The 26,045-nt window shown below is 44.1% G+C and overlaps 1 protein-coding gene across 6 annotated transcripts in view; it reads right to left on the bottom strand.

Moving 5' to 3' along the window:
* CSPP1 (centrosome and spindle pole associated protein 1) overlaps positions 1-26,045 on the bottom strand; it is a 76,014-nt gene that overhangs the window by 25,921 nt on the left and 24,048 nt on the right. For 3 of the 6 annotated variants that reach the window (XM_083187211.1, XM_083187212.1, XM_083187216.1), the window contains 11 exons: positions 25,342-25,365; positions 22,894-22,974; positions 19,816-19,929; positions 18,887-19,314; positions 17,930-18,016; positions 17,077-17,178; positions 13,864-13,952; positions 12,685-12,781; positions 8,718-8,775; positions 6,965-6,979; positions 4,517-4,806 (listed from right to left, as the gene is read on the bottom strand). In XM_083187211.1, the coding sequence (XP_083043337.1) occupies positions 4,517-4,806; positions 6,965-6,979; positions 8,718-8,775; positions 12,685-12,781; positions 13,864-13,952; positions 17,077-17,178; positions 17,930-18,016; positions 18,887-19,314; positions 19,816-19,929; positions 22,894-22,974; positions 25,342-25,365 (1,385 nt within the window). The remainder of the gene's footprint in view (positions 1-4,516; positions 4,807-6,964; positions 6,980-8,717; positions 8,776-12,684; positions 12,782-13,863; positions 13,953-17,076; positions 17,179-17,929; positions 18,017-18,886; positions 19,315-19,815; positions 19,930-22,893; positions 22,975-25,341; positions 25,366-26,045) is intronic. The other 3 variants (XM_083187213.1, XM_083187217.1, XM_083187215.1) reach the window with 3 other exon arrangements.

The following is a 26,045-nucleotide window of genomic DNA, read 5'->3' as shown; positions in this document are numbered from 1 at the left end:
TCTGCAACTGAGTGTCCAGCAGAGCACCCAAGTGGAGCATCCTTTGAGAAGGAGTCAGAAACGATTTTCTCCAGTTTATCTTCCAGCCGTGAGACGACAGAAGCATAATCGCCAACTGCAGATGACTCTGCAGTAGGTCTGGAGAATTCGCCACAATCAGGAGGTCGTCCAGGTACGGGATCATTCGAACCCCCAGACGGTGCAAGTGAGCCGCCATCACTTTGGTGAACACCCTGGGAGCCGTGGAAAGTCCGAAGGCCAATGCCCTGAACTGGAAGTGCTCCTCCTGGATGGCGAACCTCAAAAACCGCTGATGGTCCTGCCGGATGGGAACGTGGAGGTACGCATCCTGGATATCTAGCGAGGCCATGAAGTCCCCCGGTTCCAGAGATAGAATAATGGAACGAAGGGACTCCATACGAAACTTCGGCACCCGCAAAAACACATTGAGCGACTTCAGATTGAGGATCGGTCGGTGAGAACCGTCCGGCTTGTCGATCAGAAACAGAGTGGAGTAGAGCCCCTGCCCCCTCTGTTCCTGAGGAACTGGAACAATACTGTTCGAGTCCAAAAGGGATTGGATAGAGAGATGTAGCGCTAGTTGTTTCGCTGGGTCCTTTGGAAGACCCGTGCGAAAATAACGCTGAGGAGGGGAAAACCGGAACGTTAGGGCATAGCCCCTGGAGACCACCCCCCTGACCCAAACATCCGTCGTGGTGTCGCACCACGTCGGCGCAAAGGACAGGAGACGGCCCCCCACCCTGGGATCCCCCGGGTGGGGGCTCGCCCCGTCAGGCTGCCGGCTTGTCACCTAGCTTGGCCGCTGGGCGTCTGGTAGCCCAGGGCTGCTTGGTGCGGGGTTTGGCTGCTTTAGAGGCCGAGGCAAATCTAGCGGAAGGCTGACCTCTGGCTTTTCCCTGGGCCCGAAACGCAGTCTTTATGAGATTTATGACTAGAACCGTCGGACAAACCCCTCTCCAACTTGCCCGCCCATTCAGAAACTGCTTTGGCAACCCATGCCGCTGCAAGAGAGGGACGCGTGACCGCCCCCACCTGTGAATAAGCAGTTTTAAGGAAATTCTCCAATTTCCTATCTGAAGGGTCCTTCAAAGATAAGGAATCCGGAATGGGCAGAACTGAAGAGCGAACCAGCCTCGCCACATGAGCATCCACCGGGGGAGGCTTTTCCCACTTAGCCCTCTCTGAGGGAGGAACCGGATAAAATGAGGTAAGCCGCTTGGAAAGTTGGAACCTTCTAGACGGCTGAGCCCACGCTGTCTCCAATAAATCTTCCATATGGGCCGAAGGTGGAAACTGAGCCGACACCTTTTTTACCCGCTTAAAGAGCGGGGCCTTACTACTAGGAGCAGGGGCCTCATCCTCCAACTGGAGGACTGCCTTGACCTCCCGCACCAGTGTGTCTACCTCTGCCCCCCTGTAGCAGAGTCCGAATCCTGAGAATCCTGCACAGGACTCCTCTGCCTAGGCTGCCTCCTGGACCCCCTGCCTGCCAAACTAGCCGTTAAGCCCTGCACAGACTGTGCAAAGGACTGCATCCATGGGGGTTCTATATAAGCCTGAGCTGTCCCATAACTGGCACTAGCGACAGGGGGCAGTGGCGCAGGGGGAGCCGGTGCAGACAAGCGGTCAACCAGCTGTGCCATTACCTGAGTCAGCGTCGAGGCCCAAGCCGGTTCCTGCTGGGCAGGAGGCAATGGTAACGGGTTTGCTTCCACCGTCACACACTTGGAACAAACCTCCTCCTCTTCTTGAGACAATATATCCGAACAGTCTCTACAGGTACGCTGCATTGGAGATGGAGCCTCCTTGCTGGGCTTCGCCTTAGGCATACTGACCGCGCAAACAGACAAAAAACCAGCAGTTACCACCTGACACAGAATAAGCAAGTGTCCCTATATAGGAAAGGCCCAGGGGCACTACACACTTGCAGCCTTTCACACAAAAGCTTAAGCAAATGCAAAACATAAACTCTGTATGGTGACAACTCCACTCTCCTGTAATAGACAAGATTGGCCTGTCCAATGTACAGGAAAGTAGACAGTAGCAGAGCTCAACAAACCAGCCAACAGCAGGAAAGGAGAATACTATAATAAACCAGGCTCCAGGAGCAAGGTGTAAGGGAGAGTTCAAGCCGCCTCCATCTCTATACCCAGCATGTGCCAGAATGGCTGCTGATTAGGTATTTAAGGAGGAGCTGGAACACCTGGGGCAATGAGAGCAAGCACTCAGCACGTCCCCAGGGGTGGGGGAGGGACCTCAGGCCATCCAATACTCCCCCCTCAGGCACCAACCTCCGGGGACATAGCCTGATTAACTGTCCCTGGTGGTCTAGTGGAAGGGTGGCTACGCCAGACCCACACTGCCTGCCCCCCCGCTGACTCCCAAAATCCGGGGGGGATCGGCCACTAGACGCAGCTCCCTGCACGCAGGGAACTGCTGCTTACCTGTCCCAGGACGGGGAGCAGCTTCGGGAGCCTCCGGAGTGAAGACCCCGCGACGGAAGACCCCAGCCCAGTTGCCAGCGCTGCCGTCACCGTCTCCGGGTGCAGGAGCTGCGCCGCTGGTGCTCACTAGAAGAGCACTCGCTGCGGCAGCTGAGTAACCCTGGCTGTACTAACAGCCGAGAAAAAAATGGCGCCGCTCAGTCTGCCTGGGCACCAAAGAAAAAACTGGTGACCCAGGGTCAGGGGGTGGGATATGAGGGAGAAGGGAGGCAGGGAGCATGCTGGGTACATTTCTGTAACCCTTTGGTGCACGCTCTGCTACCTCACCTCTCATACCCAGCGTGAATTCCTGTGCCCCCTAGTGGACGAAAAAGAAAGACACCATTATTTAGCCATGATCATTAGTGATTTAGGGTTTGATAACAGGGTTCAAATACAATTCAGAGATGTGATGACATTAGGCTGGCGCTTACAAACACTAATTAAACACTGTTACATAATGCTGCTTTGACACCACCAATACCTTTTGCAAATATTTTTTGGGAGATGGGGTATTGGCCCTTATTATAAGGGACCTGCATGGAGACAGTGAGTGCATCGGCAGGTCACACTGCTCACACAGACTTCAGGAACTAGATAATACCGTCACATATCTGATGTCTTTACTGGCACACACATGTCTACTTCCAAACCACATGTGTGATCCGGCCTTAGGATCCAAAATAATCTTCTGCTTGTACTGTGAGGGGCAGATGCAATTAGCTGCAAGCTGCTGTCGGGAGCTTACGTAGTGCATTATGGTAGACAGATTTGGTATTTCCCGACATAGGGTGTGGCCAGAACCCGCACTCAGAAACGGCTTCTGCATTGAATTGTCTCCTGAATGTTAACTAATAATGTCTGGTTTTTATGTTTTTTATATATATATATATATATATATATATATATATATATATATATATATATATATATATATATATATATATATATATATATATATATATATACACATATACACACATATATATATATATATATATATATATATATATATATATATATATATACACACACACACACACATACACAAATAGAAGATTAAAGCAGCACTCCAGCTTTCGTGAAAAAATTCTCTTAAGGGTGAACAGCAAGCAACGTTTCAACACCAACTGTGTTTTCGTCAGGCTGACAAAAACACGGTTATTTTGAAACGTTGCTTGCTGTTCACCCTTAAGAGAATGTTTTCACTAAAGCTGGAGTGCTGCTTTATTCGGTACTGTTTACCTAGAACGGCGCCCACGATCTATATCGCGGGTATCTTGCCGCAAATTGCAGGCATCGCATGCATCTTATGTGTTTGTAATGTTAAATTCCCTTCCAATCAACCAGATCAACCCAATGGACCCGATTTTACATAGGGAACAATGTTAAATTCCCTTCCAATCAACCAGATCAACCCAATGGACACGATTTTTTGGTCACGGGGCTCGCTGCGCTCGCCACGCTTTGGGCTCGGTGGCTCGCTGCTCTCGCCACACTTTCTATTCTTAACTCCACGCCGACGTGGATAGTGGGGGTATGAAAAGGTCAGAGGACGCGTACCGCCGCCGCTCGCCACGCTTCGGGATGACGTTGACCGTGGAGTAACTTTAACAATGGGGGGGGGGGGCATATCCCACTTCAGGGTGGTTATTCTATTCAATTTGTGGTCTGGGGGCTATTTAACATTGTTCCCTATGTAAAATCGGGGCCATTGGGTTGATTGGAAGGTAATTTAACATTGTTCCCTATGTAAAATCGCTACAATCGCACCCATCGCATCGCAGGCATCGCATGCCACTATAATGGCATGCGATGTACATGCGATCAACGCGATGGGCGCCGTGCTAGGTAAACAGTACCCTTTATTCTTCTTTTTGTATTACACATCAAGCGGTATGCGGGCACCCGCTGGATATCTATGAGAGTGTGGCTGCGCCAGATCAACTGGTGAAACAGAACTAGCATGTCATACAAGTCCCGCCTTATGTGCCGAGTGATGTCATAACTACCTGGGAGCGACTATTTCCCCGAAAGCGCTGGATAATCCCCGGTGATACTCGTCATGTGCTGGATTAAGAGCTGCAGGGAAGCCATTTCCTAGAAGAGCTGGATCTGGGAGAGGGGTCTGGAAAGCAACTCTAGGCCTATCGGGGGGAGCCCTCTCCTCAGTCACAGGTTTATGTTCAGCCCTCCTGCTGGTCTTCTGTGGGTCCAGGAGTATTCCAGGTCGATAAGGTACATTCCGATCAGTCATTTCCTGCTGGCGATTTATAGCCCCAAATTGCCGTAATCTGTCAGGCTTTCAAGAGAGAAGGAAACAGTGACCAACGTCTTTAGCATTGATGTAAATTGACTGACTGTCATTCCTAAATAGCTATTCTTCCATCCTGAAAAACTCAGGCAAAAATACAACATTTTTTTTCCATTTACATTTGTGATCATCTTCACACAATGAAACTATATTTTAGCTGAGCAGCAGAGGGCGCTGTCTAACAGCATCATGGCCACTGCATTTATGTACATTAAAGCACAGCAACCAATTATCCATTATCTAAATGTAAATGAGCCAGCGACAAATACAGACACATACAGTAACCCTAAGGCAGACCTGGCCAAAGGGTAGATCGTGTAGATCTCGGGACATCCGCTGGTAGATCACGACCAAATGAACAAAAATACACCGGAACTGACATCGGAGGTCTCAGAACGCCAGCTCCCAGTAATACAGAGTGCCCCTGATGTCATGACGTTACCGGTGTGCTGTGAAGAGCCCTCTGCAGCTGCTATACGAGTCACACCCACAAACCGCAATGCCTGGCTTACCGCTCTGTACCGGCACATAAGATCCTCAGAGCGGCTCCTGGACGTAATGTGTGTGGTTTATTGTCTGATATGGGTGATACAGAGGCTGGAGCACAGTATCACCCTGCTGCATTAATATGTCACCCCAAGTACCCTGTTCCATGTTGGTGTGACTAATAGGTCCAATAACAATGCTGATTTTTCTTCCACAGAAGGCATAGTACATTGTACTGTCTGGCAAGTTTTTTTTAATAAACTCCCCCCTCATTCTTTATGTTTGTATTTATTTATTTAGTTTCTTATATAGCGCAGCAGATTCCGTTGCATTGGCATTCTTTATGTTTTTCAGCTGATTCCAACAGATCGGGACAATATATCGGGTGAAATCGGCCCAAATCGAAGGTGTTTTGACATGTGATCGGAATTAGGGTGGCCAATCCCGGGATCGGCGGGATCCCGGATTTGGCCCCAAAATGTCCGGGATTTCAATCCCGGGATTGGAGTATCCAATCCCGGGATTTCGGGATTAGACTGCGCACGAAATCCGGGATTGAAAAAATGCCCCGGGATTGGCATCCCTAATCGGAATTGATGCGTGTTCCCGTGCGCATCAGAATGGATCCTGTAGATCATGCAGCACATATGATCTGTTGGAATCGGATCATCAGCGGCACATCGTGGCTTATTTGTATTATATAAACTAAGTACTTGTTTTGGTAATGTCAGCCTTTTTAAATAATCCAACCGAAGTCATTTTTCTCCTCAGAACAAAACCAATAAAGTACATTTACTGGTTTCCAAGACCAAGGCGTCCTCTGTGAATACACAATATTTTTGAAGCACTATCGTGGTTGTAGATATGTATTATAATAATGTTTATTTTGTGTGAATGAACAACCCAGGAAGCTGTATACAACACATACCAGGCTTAAGCTGGGTACACTCTAATAGGGGATTTAGTTGGCTTCCCGGTGCTCAGGATGCCGGCAGACTAAAGCCCGGCACTTGATGGAAGACCAATGCTGAAATCTGGACAGCTGACATCTGGACAGCTGACATCTTGAACTTAATTATCAGGGGAGCAAAACAAAACAAAAAATCACGAAATATTGGAGTATCCGGATAAGGGATACACAACCTGTAATCGTCTAATTGCAAATATTTTAAACATCAGCGCTGGTACATCCATCAATATATGAGAACACATGATAGGTCTATGAACTACGTCAGTCAAAAACATATCCGATCGGCCCTGCAGGTATATAGGCAGGTGTGGCTGTATGTACGGATGACCGCCCATACACTAACTGCCGGGACTGATATGACTGCTGGGTGGGGAAATTCAAATGCCTGCCCAGATGTGACATCAGGAAGGACACATCAACCGCCCGCAAAATTGGGCACCATGACATGTTCTGTCCGAACAGTGTGAACTTAGCCTTAGGCACTAGCCTTGTTCCTCCTACCAGGAGAACTCATCTTTCTGTATATTGTTAAAAGGGTCTTAAAGAATTTCAAACACATGCAAACGTTAACATGCCAATGTCTACAGCCATGCAAGAGAAGATAGGAGGATAGAAGCCATGAAGATCTGGAACATATCTTCACAGAAGAGAAAATTTATTAGTATTTTACAGAAAAACAAATGAATTTACCTCCTCTTCCTTTTGCTAGAAAAAGCATGTAAGGACAATTAGCAAAACTTACACGATTAATACACAGATCACAGTACACCAAACGTACAAAGCCGCCACTATCCAGCACTATACTAAGTTACAGGCTGAATCTCCCACAGCCAAAGTTCTGATATGCGGAATATTCACTGCAGGAGTGTGTCAGATAGAGAAGGCCAGTAGCGGTGGAGTGGATGCAACCTGGGTTCCTCACTACAAGCATGAAAGCATCAGTAATATCTTAATGTACTGTGAACATGGCCTGTCCAGCAAGCTGAACTCACAAAGCTTTGGCAGTGTCAGCTGCATGAATGTAACCTTTCCCTAGCAGTGCATGGGCAGTGGAAAGCATACTCCCTGACACAAATTGCAACACAGATTCTGCAATCAGAAGACTCGGGGTAATTCAGGTTGGTTTGTGTAGATTTGAGTGGGGTGTGTTCATTGCAGTGTAAAAATGAAGCATCCAGTATTTACCCTGCACAGAAACAAAATAACTCCCCCAAATCTAAATCTCTCTGTACATGTTACATCAGCCCCACCTGCACGTGATTTTGTCCATTAAAGAAGGAGTTAGCTTTTGCAAACCAACTTTCAGTTGGATCTACCAGCATGTGATCATAAAATTCTCATCAAAAAAGGATCACTGCTACAAAACATCCTGCCTGTATTTCTGCTCCAGTGACTAATCTCCTATAACTGGTGCTTGGTTTACACCTACAGATGGAGCAGGTCTCATCTTGGCAGGGGATGGCGCTGGCGTCGCCAGCCGCCATCCCCCGCCAGCGCCATGGCGATGGCGAGAAGGGGATGCGCGCACACGAGAGGCGCGGTCCCCTTCCGACGGCGCTTCCATCCGTTCCCCCGGGTCCACGCCGGCTTGCCGGCGGTAACCCGGGGTCCCCGCCGCCTGCCCGCACCCCCCCCCCCAACCCCCCCTAACCCTGTCCGTCTTCCTGAGGCGGAGACGGACAGGGTTTCCGTCGCGCTGGCTCAGTATATTCGCTGGCGAGGCTGCTGGCGGGTCGCCAGCGGGGACGTTCTGGCGATCCGCCAGCCAGGATGGGAAGTGCCCCATCTGTAATACCCTTTCACACCAGCCTGAATTCCTGGGTTGGCCCTGGGAACAACCCGTGACTAGCGCTGGTGTGCAAGGTTCCTGAGCCAAATTCCCTGGAAAATTTCCCTAGGGGTCTAGGGGTTCGGACGGCGGGGTCCAGACTGCGGGGATCCGGCAGTGGTGGCTGGGTGCTTGTAGCGCTATTTGCCAGGCAGCAAGGCGGGTAGCGCTGCTGGATTTGAAAAGACTGGCCAGATGCTCTCAGCCAATCAGCGTCCAGCCAGTCTTTTCAAATTCTCCCGCCCCGCTGCCCAGCAAATAGCGCTATAAGCACCCAGCCGCCACTGCCGAATCCCCGCAGTCTGGACCCTGCCACCTGCTGCCCAGACCCCGCCACCCGCTGCCCCCTCACACTACAAAATGCAGGGACTAGGCCAGTGTGTAAGGGGCAAACTCGGGAATGTCCCTGCATGAGCCAGGGACCATATTCCCGGGTAACTCACTGCATTTTCTGTTGTGAATGGGGTATAATACATCTAATTGAGCTACTAGGCCAAACCAGCCTATCACAGACTGTAAGGGAGTACACCAACCCCAAACTATTAGTAAAACCCTCTGAAAGTAAGAACTTGTCATCACTGTAGAATATAGACAGAGCAACTTCAGTCGACTCACCTGCTTCTCAGGATCTATTGCCCCAGTTGCTGCAACCTTCAGTTCCAGCTCTTTCTCTCTGCAATATACATATTAACAAATACTCAAGTCTGCTATATTGTATTAACAGGCAAGAGCATATGATCAAATTACCCAATATGTGAAATAAATATTTAATATTAATAAATTTTGGGAACAGACATTAATACAGTGATAACATTGCAGCCCCTTCAACCATCACTATACACCAACATCCCAGAACATTTAAAGGAAATTCTAAGTATATCTAACAATTGTTTCATAGAATAGAAATCCAAAGAGGAAAAAATATATTGCCAACATGTGTGTTCATAGAACATCAGCTAGTGGATGGCTTCATTACTGCCACAGACTGAAGTCACCTGTGATCTAAGCCAACCGATCTACGCTGTAATAATTATTACCACATACATTTTGTGGTAGTTTTTTTTTTTTTTTCGGTAAACAATTTTTTTTTATTTGAAAATACAAAATAAACAAATTATACATTTTACAATATTGATGTGTATACTGTGAACATCGTGCATTTTCAAGAAATAACAACATTAAATATGTCTCTATAAGTCTCCGTGTATCCATTTTACTCGTATTCATTATTTCACATGCCTCTGATGTTTTTGTGTGATTTTCTTCTAACTGATCCTAATGGCATTATTAATTGCAGGTAGACTTATTTTAGACTAAAATAAACTCAAAGGATAGCGAGCCTGCTATTATTTCTATTACATCGTACATGTCTGAAAGTCTATTTTACTTCGTCTCTTCCACTATATCTCGCCTGGTCCATGTTGTTAATTCTAGGTCAATAAGTTGCGGCAGGAAGAATATATTTCTACGATTAATTATTATAATGGCGGATGCCAATGACTATATTTCTACCTTTAACATCAATCAACATTTAACTCTTATTTTTATATATATACTCATCTATATAATCAACAGGGGGTAAAAGGGGGGGAGGGAAGAGTTAGGGGGGGGGTATCCTTTCAAAATCAGTTTTCAGGTTTCGCACCTCAGTGTCTTACAATTTATCACTTTCCCTTTTTTTTTTTTTTTTTTTTTTTTTTTTTTGAGATTACCATTATGCTCTATTCTCCTGCTAATCGCCGTAGGAGATACCAGGAGGTAGATTCAAAGAGTTTCTGTATGCGTTCCTGCATAGTCTGATCTAGACTCCTGATATATAGCTCCCATTTCTTATAAAACCGAGGGGCACCCTTTTCTAAGTCTGATAAAGTACTCTGTCTTTCATAAAACAATATATTGAGGATAGCTTTTTTTAATTCTAATATAGAGGGGGCTCTTCTATGGATCCAATGTAGTAGTATTAATTTTTTTGCTAGAGTTAATATAATCGTAAGGATTGGTATTATCTGCGGTTTTTTAGGGCCTAATTCCCATGTGTGGTATTGCAAGAACAGACAAGCCAGTGGATTTTTCTGTAGTTTCAGAGTGTACGTTCGGTTAACAAAATCCACTAGTTTATCCCAAAAATTTCTGACCTTACGGCACTCCCAAAAGTTATGATAGTACGTGGCTTTTGTTTTTTGACACTTATAGCATTCCCCCGTGTCCTCAGAGACAAAATGGGCTCTTTGGACTGGGGCAATATATGCTCTATTGATGAATTTGATATGTGTTTCCTGTAAGGAAATGGATTGTAGATATTTCATCGTATATGAGAGTTTGTTGAACAACTTGGGAGGAGCCGCAAGATCAGGAATATCTATTAGCCACTTTTCATGTAATTGCTTATGGTGGCGTTCCACATCAGCTGTGAACAATGAGGAATAAAGGTAACGTATCTTATATCCCATCACGTATTCTGGTCTAAGTAGTGTGTCTATGGGGTCAGCAATTTCTCTTTTATCCATGGGGTGTACCTGAGTTTGAACAAAATGTCTGGTTTGCAAGTACATGTAAAATTGCCTGTTTTGGATGCCATATTTTTCTGATAGCTTTGCAAATGGCATTAGTGAGCCGCCTGGATCAAAGAGTTTACGGATATTGGTAATTCCTTTATCTCTCCAACCCTTAAACTCCATATTGTCCACGCCGGGGACGAACAATGGGTTTCCCCATAGTGAGGTGAAGGAGGAGGAAGTAGGGTTTCTATGCAGTATCTTATTTATTTTCTTCCACGATCTGTACGTGTCCCCAAACAATACTGACTCCCTGATCTGCCTGGGAATCATTCTGACCGGAGCATGAAGAAGTGCTGCCGGAGAGTATGGTTGAAATAACTGTTCTTCCAGAGTGGGGATCGTATATTCAGCCCTGCCCATAAACCAATCTGTTATGTATCTGAAATGTGATGCTAGTGAGAAGGCCTGTATGTCTGGCATAGCAAGACCACCATCTTGCTTTGTAAGGCGAAGACGGTCAAAAGGGATGCGAGGCTTTTTGCCCGCCCAGGTGAATTTAATAAATAGTGTCTTGAACTTTTGGAGATCTGGTTTTTTCAACTGGAGGGGCAACATCTGTAGTAGGTAGGAAAGTTTAGGGAAGGCTACTGACTTTATTACTGTTATCCTGCCCGCGAGTGATAGAGGGAGTGTCATCCATCCCATTAGCTGTTTTTCTACTGTTAAATATGTGTGGGGAAAGTTAGCTGTGTAAAGGTCTTCTAGTTTGTTAGGGATCAGGACTCCTAAATACTTTAGGGTAGGGCGGCATATCGTAAATTGTGAGGTGAATGAGGGGGAGGAGAAAAAATCTTGGGAGGAGTGGAAGGGCAGTAGGCGAGATTTGTCATAGTTTACTTTGAATCCTGAAAACTGAGAGAAATGGAATATTATGTCTTGTATTGCAGGGATGGAAGTATTGGGGTCAGATATAAACAATAAGATGTCATCTGCGAAGAGGCTTATCTTGACCTCCGATGTATGTATCATTATACATCGGAAGTCTTGGGATGTCCTCAGGGCCACTGCCAGGGGTTCTATCGCCAGAGCAAAAAGCAATGGCGAGAGGGGACACCCTTGTCTTGTCCCTCTTGATATTGAGAGGGAAGCTGATAAGTAATTATTGGTTAATATTTGGGAAGTAGAGTTATTATATAATAATTGGATTGTACGGATGAAGTCGGTCGGGAGTCCAAATCGTCTCATGGTATTAAATAGGTGGTCCCAATCAACTAGGTCAAACGCCTTTTCTGCGTCCAACGAAAGCAGGGCGTGTGGACTCGTGGTCCCAACCGACTCCACCCACTGCATTGCTGTGAGGGCCTTCCGTACATTAAGCACTGAGTGGCGTCCCCACACAAATCCTGTTTGGTCAGAGTGGACCAGTGAAGGTAGTTTAAGTTTGAGTCTATCAGCTAAGAGCTTTGTGAATATTTTATAGTCGGTGTTTAGAAGGGAAATAGGCCTATAGGAGCTCGGGAGGAGAGGGTCTCGACCTGGTTTGTGTATGATTTTTAGGATAGCTGAGTTGAAGTATTTGTGGTAGTTTTTTATTGTGGTGAGGTGAACACCTATAGTACAGATGGAGTAGGCTACATCCTTGCTGGCGGATGCCAGCAGCCTCGCCATCCATCATACTGAGACGCGCGTGCGTCTCACGCGTCTCAGTCTCCTCAGGGAGACGGACAGGGTAAGGGTAGGTTAGATAGGGGGGGGGGGGGGGGGGCGGGCAGGCGGCGGGGACCCCGGGTTACCGCCGACAAGAGGGGGGGGACCCGGGGGAGCGGATGAAAGCGCCGTCGGAAGGGGGCGCGCCCGCCTCTCATGCGCGCGCGCCCCCTTCTCGCCATCAATATGGTGCTGGCGGGGGATGGCGGCTGGCGTCGCCAGCGCCATCCCCTGCAAGGATGGGACATACTCCATCTGTATAAACTGGAATCAAAGTATGGCCTCATCAAATATCATTCTGAAGACATATTTTCCCTTGCAGACGTGCATTCGCTAACACACTTGCCTTTGCAATAAAGTTAAAATTAGACATATACCGTCTTTTGTTTCTTTGCTGTTCTGCCATCTGCTCCATTAGTTCCTGTCTATAATTCGCTTTCCTTCTTTTCTGGGCATCACTTTTATCTTCTCCACCTGAGAGATTGGGAAACATATTGAATATTTTATTTATATATTTATTTATTAACAGTTTCTTATATAGCGCAGCATATCCTGTTGCGCTTTACAAAGGGGACAGTGGTACAACAAAACAGGGTATTTACAGACAGTCAAATTGTAGGAGGGCCCTGCTCGCAAGCTTACAATCTATAGAATATAAAGTATTGCTGTGAAATATATGCTACAAAACAAAGGAGCATTACTGTAACCTGGCCCTGTAACTCTACCTACATTGAAGCTTTTAAAGTTGCAGAACCACATTCACTACATTTTGGCAAAGTGTCCTGTGCCTCTGTTATCTGAGCAATAAGGTATTAGTTCAGTGGCTTCCACACGCATTCCTCAAGGCTTCCCAACAGTCCAAACTTTAAGGCATACTTGAGTACCCTCCTGGAAATGACGGGAGGTTCACAAAACTTGGGTTGCCATCCTGGCCCCCCAAGAAGGTAGCCAAGTCTCCAATGTTTCCCAGAGCCTCCACTTGTCCCTTCACACTGAGGTAAATGCCGGAATTTGTGGGTCTTCGGAGAAGGGGCGGGGCTAAAATGATGAGAATCACCTCACCTTGTTCCTACACCCCAATGCTGCCTCTCCTCCCGGAGAGGAGATATCAAAAGTAGGCAAGTAAGATTTAGGGATACCCAAGCTTAGAAATCTGATTTAATTAGTAGCTCAGTACCGAAAACCTGTGATGTTGGGGAGCCTTGAGGGGATCATTGTTTTAGTCAATAGTTTATTGGGACTATTCTATCTATCATGGAACATGATTTATCCCTGAAATCTAAGGCTGTTTCAATACTTATTACAGTAACTAATACTTGAAAAATGTGTCCTAAACTAAAATGAATTCATCATTGGTTAAAATTCAAATAAATAAGAGAATTCTTGAGAAACTGAATATTATTATGATCGCCATAGGTAGCACATTAATAAGAGCCTCGGAATACTTGATTTCACAGATTTTGCGGCTATACATATTTTGCATATTACTTTACTCAAAATGTATTCTGATTTAAAAAAACAAAACAAAAATTCCATAATAGCCATCACAATCATACCAAGGAGAAGGCTGGTGGAAAAGTTTTCATCCTTCACATTTGCAGATTTTGAGCGCTCTGGTGGTTGAATTGGGATATCAATTTTTGGTCTACGGATGAACAAAAAATACAGGGTAGGTGCAATGGAAGTCATAGTCATTGCATCTTTAAGGACAGCCATGAAATAATAAGCAGAATATTCTAGGTCAGGAAAAGCATCAATGTCTGTAATATCTAATGGCTTTCAGCATTTAATAAATAGCAATAATGTAAATATGAAAATCATACTTTTCGAACAAATCACCTTCACAAAAATCTTACATTTTATTAGGCAGAGCAATAAAGTGAAAATGTATTTAGTTTAATGTGGTGCAGCGCAAATTTTATAAAATTATTAAAATTAATACTCTGGTCATAGAGTCTAGATATGTAATACACTTAAGGCCCATACACACTAGAAGTTTATCTTTCCAATCTGGTAATGTCTGAGAACAAATTAAAATCAACCATTTGGTCCCAAAAGCTATAAAACGGACAAAAACAGTAATTTGCATAAATTGATTTACCAATTGAGCGAATAACAAATTTTGTCTGTTTTCCACGTTTGGGTGCAAGTGGTGCGTTTTCATTTGCTCCCAGAAATTACCATATTTTCATTCCATCTGGTCAGATTGGAAAGATAATCTTATAGTGTGTATCCATATTTAGAGGGGAGTTTATAACAGCTTGCCTAGCGATAGGTTTGTGAGAGATAAAGAACCAACCAATCAGCTCTTGTCATTTTCAAATATGGCATGCCAAATGTAAATTAGAAGTTGATTGTTTAGCACTTCATCTCTCACAATTTTTTTTAAAAGTAATGTTTTTATTAAAACACCATTCATTACATCAAAGTCACAGCAAAACTCTGGTCCTCTAATCACCCTCCCCAGTAACCCCTGGGGTACGTGTGATAAATTTAAACACATGGTCCCAGGAGCAAACTTGAGGGGGGTAGAGAAGGAGGCCAAATAATCGGGCGCACAGCTAGTTTGAATTTAGCAATCAACTGATATATCCTGCAAAAAACTGTGACTTGCTGCTCTCAATTAAGGCTCTCTGTAGTCCTTAATAAAGTTAAACCGAATAAACAAGTAGAATATGTATATAGAGAGCGCAAGAGACACTGAAAAATATCACTGTATAAAAATACTTATTTATTTATTTATTTAAGCTTCCTTAAACACAGATATTACATTTAAAAAAAAAAAATACAATTATACATTAATCCCACAGATAAATTAATAAACATAAAAATATGTAAAATGACTGTATCCCTTTGCCAATTTCTGCCAATATTTAATTTCCAAGGAAAACTGATAATGTGGATTTAAATAGCCAGATTAATGGTGTTATTTCAGATGATCATATCCACAGAATTCAGGTATTTCCAAATGATACTGTTTGAATAGCTGGAGATGGAAAAAAGTCCAGATATAGCCAAGTGTTTTGAGGGTCAATTGGACCGTAATTCTGGCATGCACATAGATATTATCAGTAGTCAGTATTAGGGTTGAGATACGGAGGCACCTGTATTATTCTCACTTTTACATCAAAGTATCAAAACACGTTTTTAAACTGTAGACATCCAATATACACATAGTACAGAAATATTATTCATGAAAATAAAAAGTATATGTTATGCAAGTATATTCAATAAAGGATATTGTATAGAAAATCCCACTTGTGGTTAAGGAGCCCATACACGGTCCGTTGTGTACGGCTCCGTTCTGTACTATGCGATGCGTGCTCCCGCGCATCACATAGTACGGTACAAAAAGTATGTGCTGCACATACTTTTTGTACTAGGTACACATCGGATCGGATCGCAGTGCATGCACACTGCATGCACTAGGGATCCGATCCGATGTGTGCTAATTAAGTCCCAAACGGATCCGTTAAACGGACCGTGTATGGGCTGCTTTATTCATGTTTAGACAAATAGATCTCGCAGTGTCATCTCTCACAATTTCATCGCTTTCCAAGCTTTTATGACTTATGGGCCCCATACATCAGCAATTAATTGTGACAATTTTCAGATATGGAGATGATTGCCACAATTAATTTTAGATGTGTGGGCTCCCCCTTTTGGCAATCCCAATCAAAATCGCCAATCGATTGCTTAATCAGGTTTTTAAACATGTTTAATAATCTAGTATTATCTGTAGATCTTTTTTATATGTGTGGGCATTCCCAATTCGTCTTCTTCATCTATTTACATTATGAACAGCAATCGATTGGGCAATTTCCAGATATGAAGATGCAATCTTTAGATGGAAAAATCTGCCGATCACTGAAATAAATCTGTAATGTAATGTGTGGGCAAAGTCAGATAGATTGTAAAATCCCCTTATCTGGCCAAAAAATCCCTGGATCTGGAAATCCATTAATTGTGATTGCTGGTGTATGGGGCCTATAACCCCCTTTGAGTTTAAAAATGGTAATATTGTATTTATGTTAAATCCTTTTCTAGAATTCCATGGGGCACATTTGAACCATAGATGTGGCAAGTGAGGATCGTGAGCTTAAGTAAGGCTTCAGCTTGCTACTACCCCAAAGGTAAAAGGAGAAAAAGAATATAAAAATAAAAAAAGGACAGAAACCAAAAGGAGTGCAATGGAGCCCCATATTTTCAGGAACCAGTTTTTTTGCTACCACACTCTCATTGACTCATTCACTGATAAATACAATTAACTGAACCCAGAAATTCTGCAGTACACCATCCAAGGGAGGATGTTAACTGCATAAAAAGCCAGAAACACACAAAAAGGTATGTGCGACTGTCGCCCTTCAAACAAAAACAAAAATGCAAGAAAAATAAGGATAGATATGAAGGACCCCCTCCCCAGCCAACCTAAATAAAATTATCTTGCGTAGGACAGAAACAGAAAAGCAGGAGAAAGAACCAAGTGCTGGGGCTGAAGACAGTGCGGTTGCAACTAATAGCAAGCCAACTGCTAACTAATAGCACGCCAACTGCTAACTAATATCACGCCAACTGCTAGCTCAATGTGTACGAGATGGTTTAGCAGGGTTCTACCTTGGTATTTTTAACTATGGGAAGTGTACCAAGGAAGAGGAGACAAACAGGGAATGCTTCTACCTTGAAGACCAACAAAAAGGAAGCTGCCATCAGTAAAACGGCACCCTAAACCAGACATCTTTCCTTTTTATAAAGAGACATTGCTAAGTTACCTGCTCTTTATAAGTGAAGTGATTGCTCTTCGATTTGACGGTTCTCGGAAATCATCTTCATAATCCATGGGAGGTTCTCTAATTCTCCTGCCTCGATCAGGCCTGAATTGCATTGAGAACACATTGTGTGTTAAACGAATAATCAGGAAAGAAAAACTATATCCCATTTATATTTAGTTAATGTCCTTAAAAACATGAGAGGCGTTAACCCTCCAGTGTCCAGTCTATAGCCTGGACACACTGGGCAATATGCTGTCCGTATGGATTGGAACAGCATTTTGTGCATAGCGCTCAGTGTGTATGTGCAATATGCGTGCTCCTATGGTCACTTGCAACAACGCCAGGTTTGATGTTCTGCACATTAAACCTAGCGACATAGCTAGCAACACCATGCCTGGACAGTGCCATGCCATGCCTGGACAGTGTTTGTTCCGTCCTACATTAACATTGCTGCAGTGTGTACTCTGGGCTCGCGGAGATCCAGAGTGTATCCGGCTTATGTCTCCCAAATACAGAATAAAACATGACTTAATCAATAGAGGCACAGTACAAGTAGTATGTGGTTACTTGTAAAATAGATTTAATTGGGTAGTTTTTGCACCAGACCGATCTATAAACATTGTTAGTAGCAATTGCATGTTTTTAACATGATAATGTTCCTGTTAACTAGAGCTACTCTCTCTTTCCGCTAAGGAGTAAATGGGCATAACCATGGTAACCTACAGCCTGGAGTGATACGTTCATATGCCCAATACAGAAAAACAGTTTTTGGGAGTGGAGGATGTTGGACAACACCCAGACTGGCTCATAATGTACAAGAATTTATAACAAAGAGTTTGTCAGGTCTTCCTACCTGTGATCACGCCTTTCCATCTGAAAGTAAGAGGCTTGTTCTGGTTCATAGTCGTGGCTCTCCAGATCCCCACGTGGACGCAAGACTCTGTAAAACCAATTCTGTCACTTCACGTTCTTAAACAAATCATCATTGCATCTTTTGTAGACAATTATTAATACAAGAAAAATGATCCATCCATTAACCGGCTAAATACTGCACTCTTAAACTGTGTACACACGATGCAATATCGCTGGCAATATGGTCGCAATATTGCCCGCGATTTATTTGTGCTGCAGCAATAAATCACTGGGCTCATGCTCCCGTGTTCAGCCTCCTAATGGTCCCTGATCGCAGGAGCTTGCTTCTGCGATCAGCTGTTTCCCCCTGCGGCTCTCCTGGAAGAGTTTCCTGTTAATCAGCAACCATCTATGGTCCCTAATGAAAAGGAGAAACTGAGCAATATATTGCACCGTATTGCTGAGCAATATATTGCTCAGTGTCCAGTTTTTATCAGTGACCAGAGACTCTGCCGGGGGAGCCGCAGAGGGAAACAGCTGATTAACCAGCAACCATTAGGGGGCTAAACACGGGATCGTGCACCTGGCGATTTATTGCTGCAGCACAAACAAATCACTGGCAATATGGCCTCTCAGCGACCATATTGCCAGTCATATTGCGCAGTGTGTTCACAGCTTTTTTTGGTGTGTGTGTGTGTAAATGTTACAAAACTAACATTTACATATACACCAAATGGGTCTGAGTTTGATGGAGTTGCAGGATGCTGGCTGAACTCTGATTTTTTAAAGTGGCAATAATTTACAAGGCAAAACCATACCCGGTAAATGAGCGATACTTTTAAAAAATCTCTTAGCTCGCCCGTCATCCCGCACCTCCAGCAAACTTGGACCCTATAACATTTCTCCAATAACAATTTCCGAACTCATCGAACAACAGTCGGAGTAGGTCAAAAAGTACCTTTCGGGTGGGTAGTTATTTCTCAGCGGCCTACTGTCTTGTACGTCTGCATTGTACTCCTTTGTATACATACGACTTGTGTTTTCATTTTCATCGTGAGCTAAATTAAGTCTGAGAGCTCTTCGTTCCAATTCCCAATCTGCAGCATTGTGGTGGGACCGGTCAATCCCGTCAGTATCTGCGTCTCTCCAAAGCTTTTTATTTAAAACAGTGGTTTCGTCGCCAGGCTTCCTGACAAACGGTTCCTCAGTTCCAGTCTGGACGTCTTTTCTATGTCGTTTCTCGGCTTCGGAACGTCTTTTATTGAGTAGTTGCTCATAGGCCTCCATGGAGGTGTAAGCATCTGTCTTCGGAACGTCACGCTCTCTATAGGACACAGGTGCTGGGAGGTATCGCTCTGGCTTTACTCTGCTCTGCGTTTTATCACGCTGCATCACACGGAAGAATAAAGTAATGCATTCCAAAAAAAAACATCAAATACTGAAGGTTGAAATATACTGTACATATACATAAATACCATACCTTCCGACTTTTTGATACTCCTCTCCGGTAGAAGGCCGGAGAGGAGTGAAAGGGGGGCAGGAAGAGGCTTCGTTTTGGTGACATCGGTGGTTTGGTGACATCAGCCGCACCCCGCTCCCATGACAGGCTGCAGCATCAATTTGCGGGTCCATGGATGGGGGGGGGGCTAAAATGACACGACTCGCGTCATTTTAGCCCCTCCCCGTGAAATTCGTAATTTTAGACCGTGAGGAGAGGGGGAGCAGGGGCTATGGCGAAAATGCGGGAGACTTGCCCACATTCCCTGGGGGGCCGGGAGGGGGACCCGATTTGCAAGACCCTCCTGCCATTCCGGCAGGGTAGGCAAGTATGATAAATACACACACAACGTATGTAGATATTACAGGATGGAAGTTTTAGTAACAAACCTGAGAATACTCTGCTGCTGAAGCAGCTGCTGCTTGTCTGAATATATCCTGCTCCTCCTCCTTCATCCTGAGAAACTGGTTGTATTCTTGGTTTCTCTCAAAACGTAGCTTGCCCTAAACAAAGTAAGATTACTTGTATGCCAATTAATATACATGTGAACATTAAACAGTTTAATAAAATTCATGACAATTTATGAGATATTAAGCACAAATATTAGCAAAAAAAACAACAACATAGGACAGCTCTATAACGCAGGCCGTCACAGATTACTATGGAGATAACAATTAATATAATTTGCCGTCTTCCGTTTCGATCCTCCATAGTAGCCGATAAAATGAGATGTCTCCAAGCAGTATAGTGGAGATAACTACATAGAAAACTAAGCCCCAGATGCTGCATAATCAATGTTTGTTAACGTAGCTACATGGAGGACGTCTCCCAAAGTGGGTGTACGTATAGGATAAAATATCCATATGATAGCGCCTACAGAAGGTGTGGGTAATGAGTAGCCTGAAACCGTGCATATCTTCATCATCAAAGCCTTGGGGGGGGGATTCAATAGCAGCCACCGCCTATGCAATGTTGCCGTGTCCGACAGCATTGAAGGCAGATTACAAAAGAACAGATCAGACGTTAAAACAAGTTGGATCTGTTTTGTCTGAAACTGCCACGCATTGTCGAATTCACGGCTGCTTTTGGACACGGAACATTTAATTCCGGCTGTCGAGTTACAGTCGAGCAGAGTGAAAATGGCCCGGGATTACCACTGTCAGGACATTTCCGACAGTCATAATAAAAAACAAAATCGGGACTGATACTATCTTGAACATGGATAAGGAAAGACTTTGGGGAGTATTCAATCTCCCGCAGCCATCTCCCTATGGGGGAAATGGCTGTGGGGCCCTATTCAATGCTGTCTTCCCTGACAGCACTGAACAGGGGATCTCGGCAGAACTAGCCCGACTTCACAAGCAGTCTGGCTCGTTCTGCCGAGAACGGCCGGGAAGTGACGAGCTCCCGGCTGCAGCTCGCCTCTTCCCGGCCGCAGCTCGTGGCCATGCCCCCTTCTCGTCCCGCTGCAGGCAGGACATGGAATCCTGGAAAAAAGCGGCAAAGAAGCAAAGCTTAAACTACAGTGAATAAAAGAATTGTTGAATCCCGCTTGCAATTTCTCAGTCAAGCAGACCGAGAACGGGACAGGGTCACAGCTGTCGGGCCAGCTCGACAGCCATGACCCAAGATTGAATACCCGCCTTTAACGAAGTCCATCATTCAGAAAGTCAAGGATTTGTGGAATGGTTGCTTTGGTAGGCCGCAGCTCCATGGAATGCTGAAACTGATGTATGTTTCCTTCTGCCAAGGGAATCTGCTATTCTATCTACAACAGGATAGCCTTGCTTGCCTACTTATACTAGACACCTTCTGTTCTATTGTCTGGTAATTACTTGCAAAAACACCAAACAATACTACGCATATGAAAAGAGGAGACTCCGTGCTATCAAATTATGCAGCGCCCTTCAGATTTATATTAATACATATGCCCTAAGGACCTCTCCGTTCAATATGTCTGAAAGCTTGGAGCATGACTACAATAATATATGACCTCATGGCCTCGAAGGGAGGGACAGTATTGGATAAATAAAAACTGACTTTGACTGGAGAACTTGGTCAGTGCTGTTTGGATGGGACTCTGGGCCAGATGTACTAAGCCTGAAAAGTGATAACATGGGTAGTGGTAAAACATGGGTAGTGATAAAGTATCAACCAATCAGTTACCGGCTGGGGTTCTGTATGACAGGTAAGAGCCAATTGGCTGGTTGATTATCAATCTCCACTTTACCACTTTTTAAAGCTTAATATATCTGGTCTTAAGTATGGTTCTAAGTTGTATAATATAGACAGATGGAGGTACCCTGGTTATAAAGAGGGGTGTTCCCTGTTTCATACTTATTACCATACATTAATTCCCTCTACTACATAAAAACGATGTAGTCCAGGAATGGGTGAATATCTCCCTCAAACTGGCAACAAAAAATTAAGGGGCACTTGTAAAACACCAGACAATATTACCCCACAGTAAAGAAAACATTTTCTGTATATGGGGAAAGGACATTATCATCTCCAAAATAACAGCTGCCACTGAGTGGGCATCCATCAGCTGTGTGGGCATCCATATTTGAAAGTGGAGAGTCCAGTCTTTTAAATTAGGTGGGACTCATTTTGCTGTATGCACCCACAGTGCTTAGGAGGAGCCACCCTACTCAGCAGCAGCCTGTACAATGTCGCCTGCTTGATCCAGAAGTGCCAGCGGCATGAAAATGGTGTGTGGAGATGTATCAGGTCTTGGAGGGAGATAAAGTGACAAAGGTTGCACAAAGCAACCTAATGCCTTCTGTCATTAATCAAGTACAGTCTCAGATATGAAGTAGGCGGATTGGTTGCTTAGGGCAATTTTTCTACTTTAACTCTCTAGAAAGATCCATCAATCCGTTTGTCCCCACTGGTTCAGCCATGGGTCCCTAGAACGTGCCCGCCACCTAGGTTTTTACTCTCCTGAACGCTGAAAGTAATATACACTAAAATAGTCATATGCTGATATAAATCTAAGAGAGAGAGAGAGAGAGAGAGAGAGAGAGAGAGAGAGAGAGAGAGAGAAAACACACCACCTTTCTGAAGAAGCCACTTATATCAAATATAGGTGGAGAAACGCGTGAAAAATACTTTCTGGAATTTAAAATCATCCAGGTACCCTCTATCTCTATTGGAAAAGCATCTCACTGTGGTCAACGTTTACCTTATATAGCAAATCTAATCTTTTATACACAACATTATTTATTTGAATGTATATAACAAATGTGAGCGACGCTGGCATTTTAAGCTGATATTTTGCACATCCCTCAGAGATATTAGCACTCAAACGCGTAAATCACTTGATTGTTAAAGGGCCACTGCACGTTTGTACTTAAATGACCATGACTATATTTTCCTGCAAGACATTTTTTTGTGGTTCAACATGTCTGCCTGGATCCTCGGATACAACGGAACTACAAAGCAGATCTAGCCAACTGCAGACATACCTTGGCTGACAGCCTGTCACCAATGGGCAGAGACATTCCGTGAGTAGCTGGGTTAACCTCTCCTGTACTTGTCAGCTGTTTCTATATGTGATGAAAAGCAGATAAATGTTAATATCAGGCATCAATTAATGGGAAGGAAAAAAAGAACAGAATATAGTTGCACATTTTTGGGATTCTATAACAATTAACTGGTTTTCTGACGCAATCACATCACTAATTCGTGCTGTGAACTTTTCAATGCTCTGACTGATTACATAGTTGGAAACTTGCCAATATTTGGCCATACAGGAGTTGGCAAAGCTGGAATACTCTCTGCCCTCGTTACTGCTATCTGCTCTATCTGATTGGCTTTACATTGCTCTAGGCCTGCACAATTGACTACAACTCTCTCATGTGATGTTAGTTTGACCTTAGTCAAACCCACCTAAAAATGTATTGCAGTTTTTCGGAGAACAGAGATGCCTTTTACTCCCAATTTGCAAGATTGAATATACAATTAGGATGATGGTATTTCCTGACAAGCTTAACCAACAGTGCTTAGAGCGAAGAGCACTTTCAGGGCAGATTATACCTACAGTAAGGTGTACTTGGTTCGACTATATAGTTCCATGGCCTAAAGTTAATTTATTCAAAATGGACACTGCTGAAATAAACCTGGCCAGAAGTTAAGGATAGGACACTATTTCCAAAGAAATGGTTCATTTATTGAACATAAAATGCATGATAAGCCAGAAGAGAGGAAAAAATAGAAAAACACACCTGAATTTTAAGGTTAAAAAACAATATGGGATAAAATATCTCTTTTTTTTTATTCACATAAACAGGGAATGATAATGAAAACTAACACCATTGATGTGAGCACCTAATCATTCTACAAAGCCCAACTGATCACATTTGTCCACTCATAAATGTCTGTTAAATAAAATTCTACTTCACGTGTGATGTTGCTACGGGCAACCAATCAGATCCTGCCTACTATCTTTTATGGTGCGTACACACGGGGGGAGATATATTGCTCAGTGTCTCCTTTTCATCAAGCGACCAGAGATGGTCGCTGATGAAAAGGAACCTCTGCTGGGGGAGCCGCAGAGGTAATTAGCTGGTCGCAGGAGCAAGCTCCTGCGACCAGCGATTACAGTGGGGCAGAAAACGGGAGCGCGCACCCGGCGATTTATCGCCGGGGCACACTTCCATCACTGGCAATATGGTCGCCTGCGACCATATTCCCAGCGATTATAGCCCCTATCGCCCCCGTGTGTACACAGCATTAGAGGGTGCTAAATAAATAAGAATCAGATCCTGATTGGTTGCCCATAACAACATCACGTGTGAAGTAGAATACACATCTTAGTACATTTCCCCCAATGCATTGAGCTATTTTTATTGCCTTGCCAGCTGCAAAGCCGAGATTAAAGGGTCCTACACACGGGGCGGATTTGAGGGCATTTTCTAAGCAATCTCTCTATATTGATTAGAAAATACCCCTACATCGCTCCATGTGTAGGGGCCCTATCGATAGCTATGCATGGCCCCTGCGCCGCCATCACCTGGCGATAAGATATCCAGCATTCTGGTTAAATCTACTTAATCGCCAGCAAGGGCCAGTGTTCTCACCAGAGAACACTGGCCCTGACACATCGCTGTGTGCTGAGAGATCTTTCCGAGCATTCTGAGCGATCTAGCATCGATCAAAGCGCTCAGCGGATAACACCACCTTATAGTACCTGTCCCCAACCTGATGTTATAGGAAAAAGGAACATATTATTCCTAATAATATGCAAAGTGTTCCAAACTGAATTAACGGCATCTCCTCGGACTAGTAACAGTCATTTATACATACAATAATGTGAGTTGTACACGTATGTTGTTGTAGCAGATCTTACGGGTTTTTCTGTCCACTCTACAATGTTTATAAAATAAATCTTTGCTGTAGTACAACTAAAAAAGCAGCAAATATAATTATAGTTTTCTTTTTTGAAATCAGGGAAGCCGAACAAACATAATCATGACCGCATCTGAAACTAGTATAAGCCAAAGGAGAATGACATTAAGCATCACACGATAAACAACATGATCAATAAGCGGGCAAGCACATCTCCGTCATGCAGCATAATGAGAACTATACAGGTTACACATGATTGTGAGCATACGTGTAGCATCCAAAGGAGTTTCCATGGCAAAAAAACGGGAGTGAGAAGAAGGGATGGGTGCAGAAGACTGGACAAGCTATATGCGACTAGAGCACGAGAAGACGAGCAACAAAAGATGCATCACTATCTAAGCCAGACATAAAAGCAAATACAACAAAATGAACAGTAATTCTATTGGAGGAGCAAATATTTATATATATATTTTTTTTCTTGATTAGTCCTTTCACACAAGCTTTATTAGGTCACAGCCAATGTGTACAGTCACAGACACCGTAGGGTTAAAAGGCAGGCCTCCTACCTTTCGTTTTGCCTGATCATTTCCCTAGAAGTCAGGAAGATACATAGAAATGAGACTTTACCACAGAGGAAGAGAAGGCTGCATTCATGTTACCGCTAGGCCAGGACTGAGGCGGAGCAAAATGAACCCGCAACATTTATGGACATTGTAGGGCTGATTAGGAGCAGCAGCAGACACATCCATTTTGTGAATAGATCATTCTATGTTTCACATGTGTGTAATTACAGGTGATTCTTAGCTGTGAGCCTTTCATTCCTATCTCTACTTGGCTGACTGGGTGTAAGTGTCAACACATTTGCGCATAGGACAAGTGCTCTGAGGGATAAATTTACTAAGAGGGGAGTTCTATTGAAGATGGGATGTTGTCCATAGCAACCAATCAAAATGTACTATTATTATTTACTTAGCACCTTCTAGAACAGTGGTTCTCAACGCCGGTCCTCAGGACCCCCACACAGTTCATGGTTTCCAGGTCACCTGTGCATTTTTACAATGTGACAGTTGGTGATACAGAGGGCAGCTGTTGGTGACCTGGAAAACGTGCACTGTGTGGGGGTCCTGAGGACCGAGGGTGAGAACCACTGTTCTTAGAATCTGAATGTTTTCTATTATCTTCTATAAGGTGATTCTGATTGGTTTCCCATAGCAACATCCCATGTGAAATAGAACTCCCATCTTAGTAAATGTCCCTCATTGTCTTCTAA

Source organism: Crinia signifera, chromosome 5 (assembly GCF_055691185.1).
Source record: "Crinia signifera chromosome 5, ASM5569118v1, whole genome shotgun sequence".
Classification (NCBI taxonomy): Eukaryota; Metazoa; Chordata; class Amphibia; order Anura; family Myobatrachidae; genus Crinia; species Crinia signifera.
This window is presented reverse-complemented; position numbering and strand designations above follow the sequence as displayed.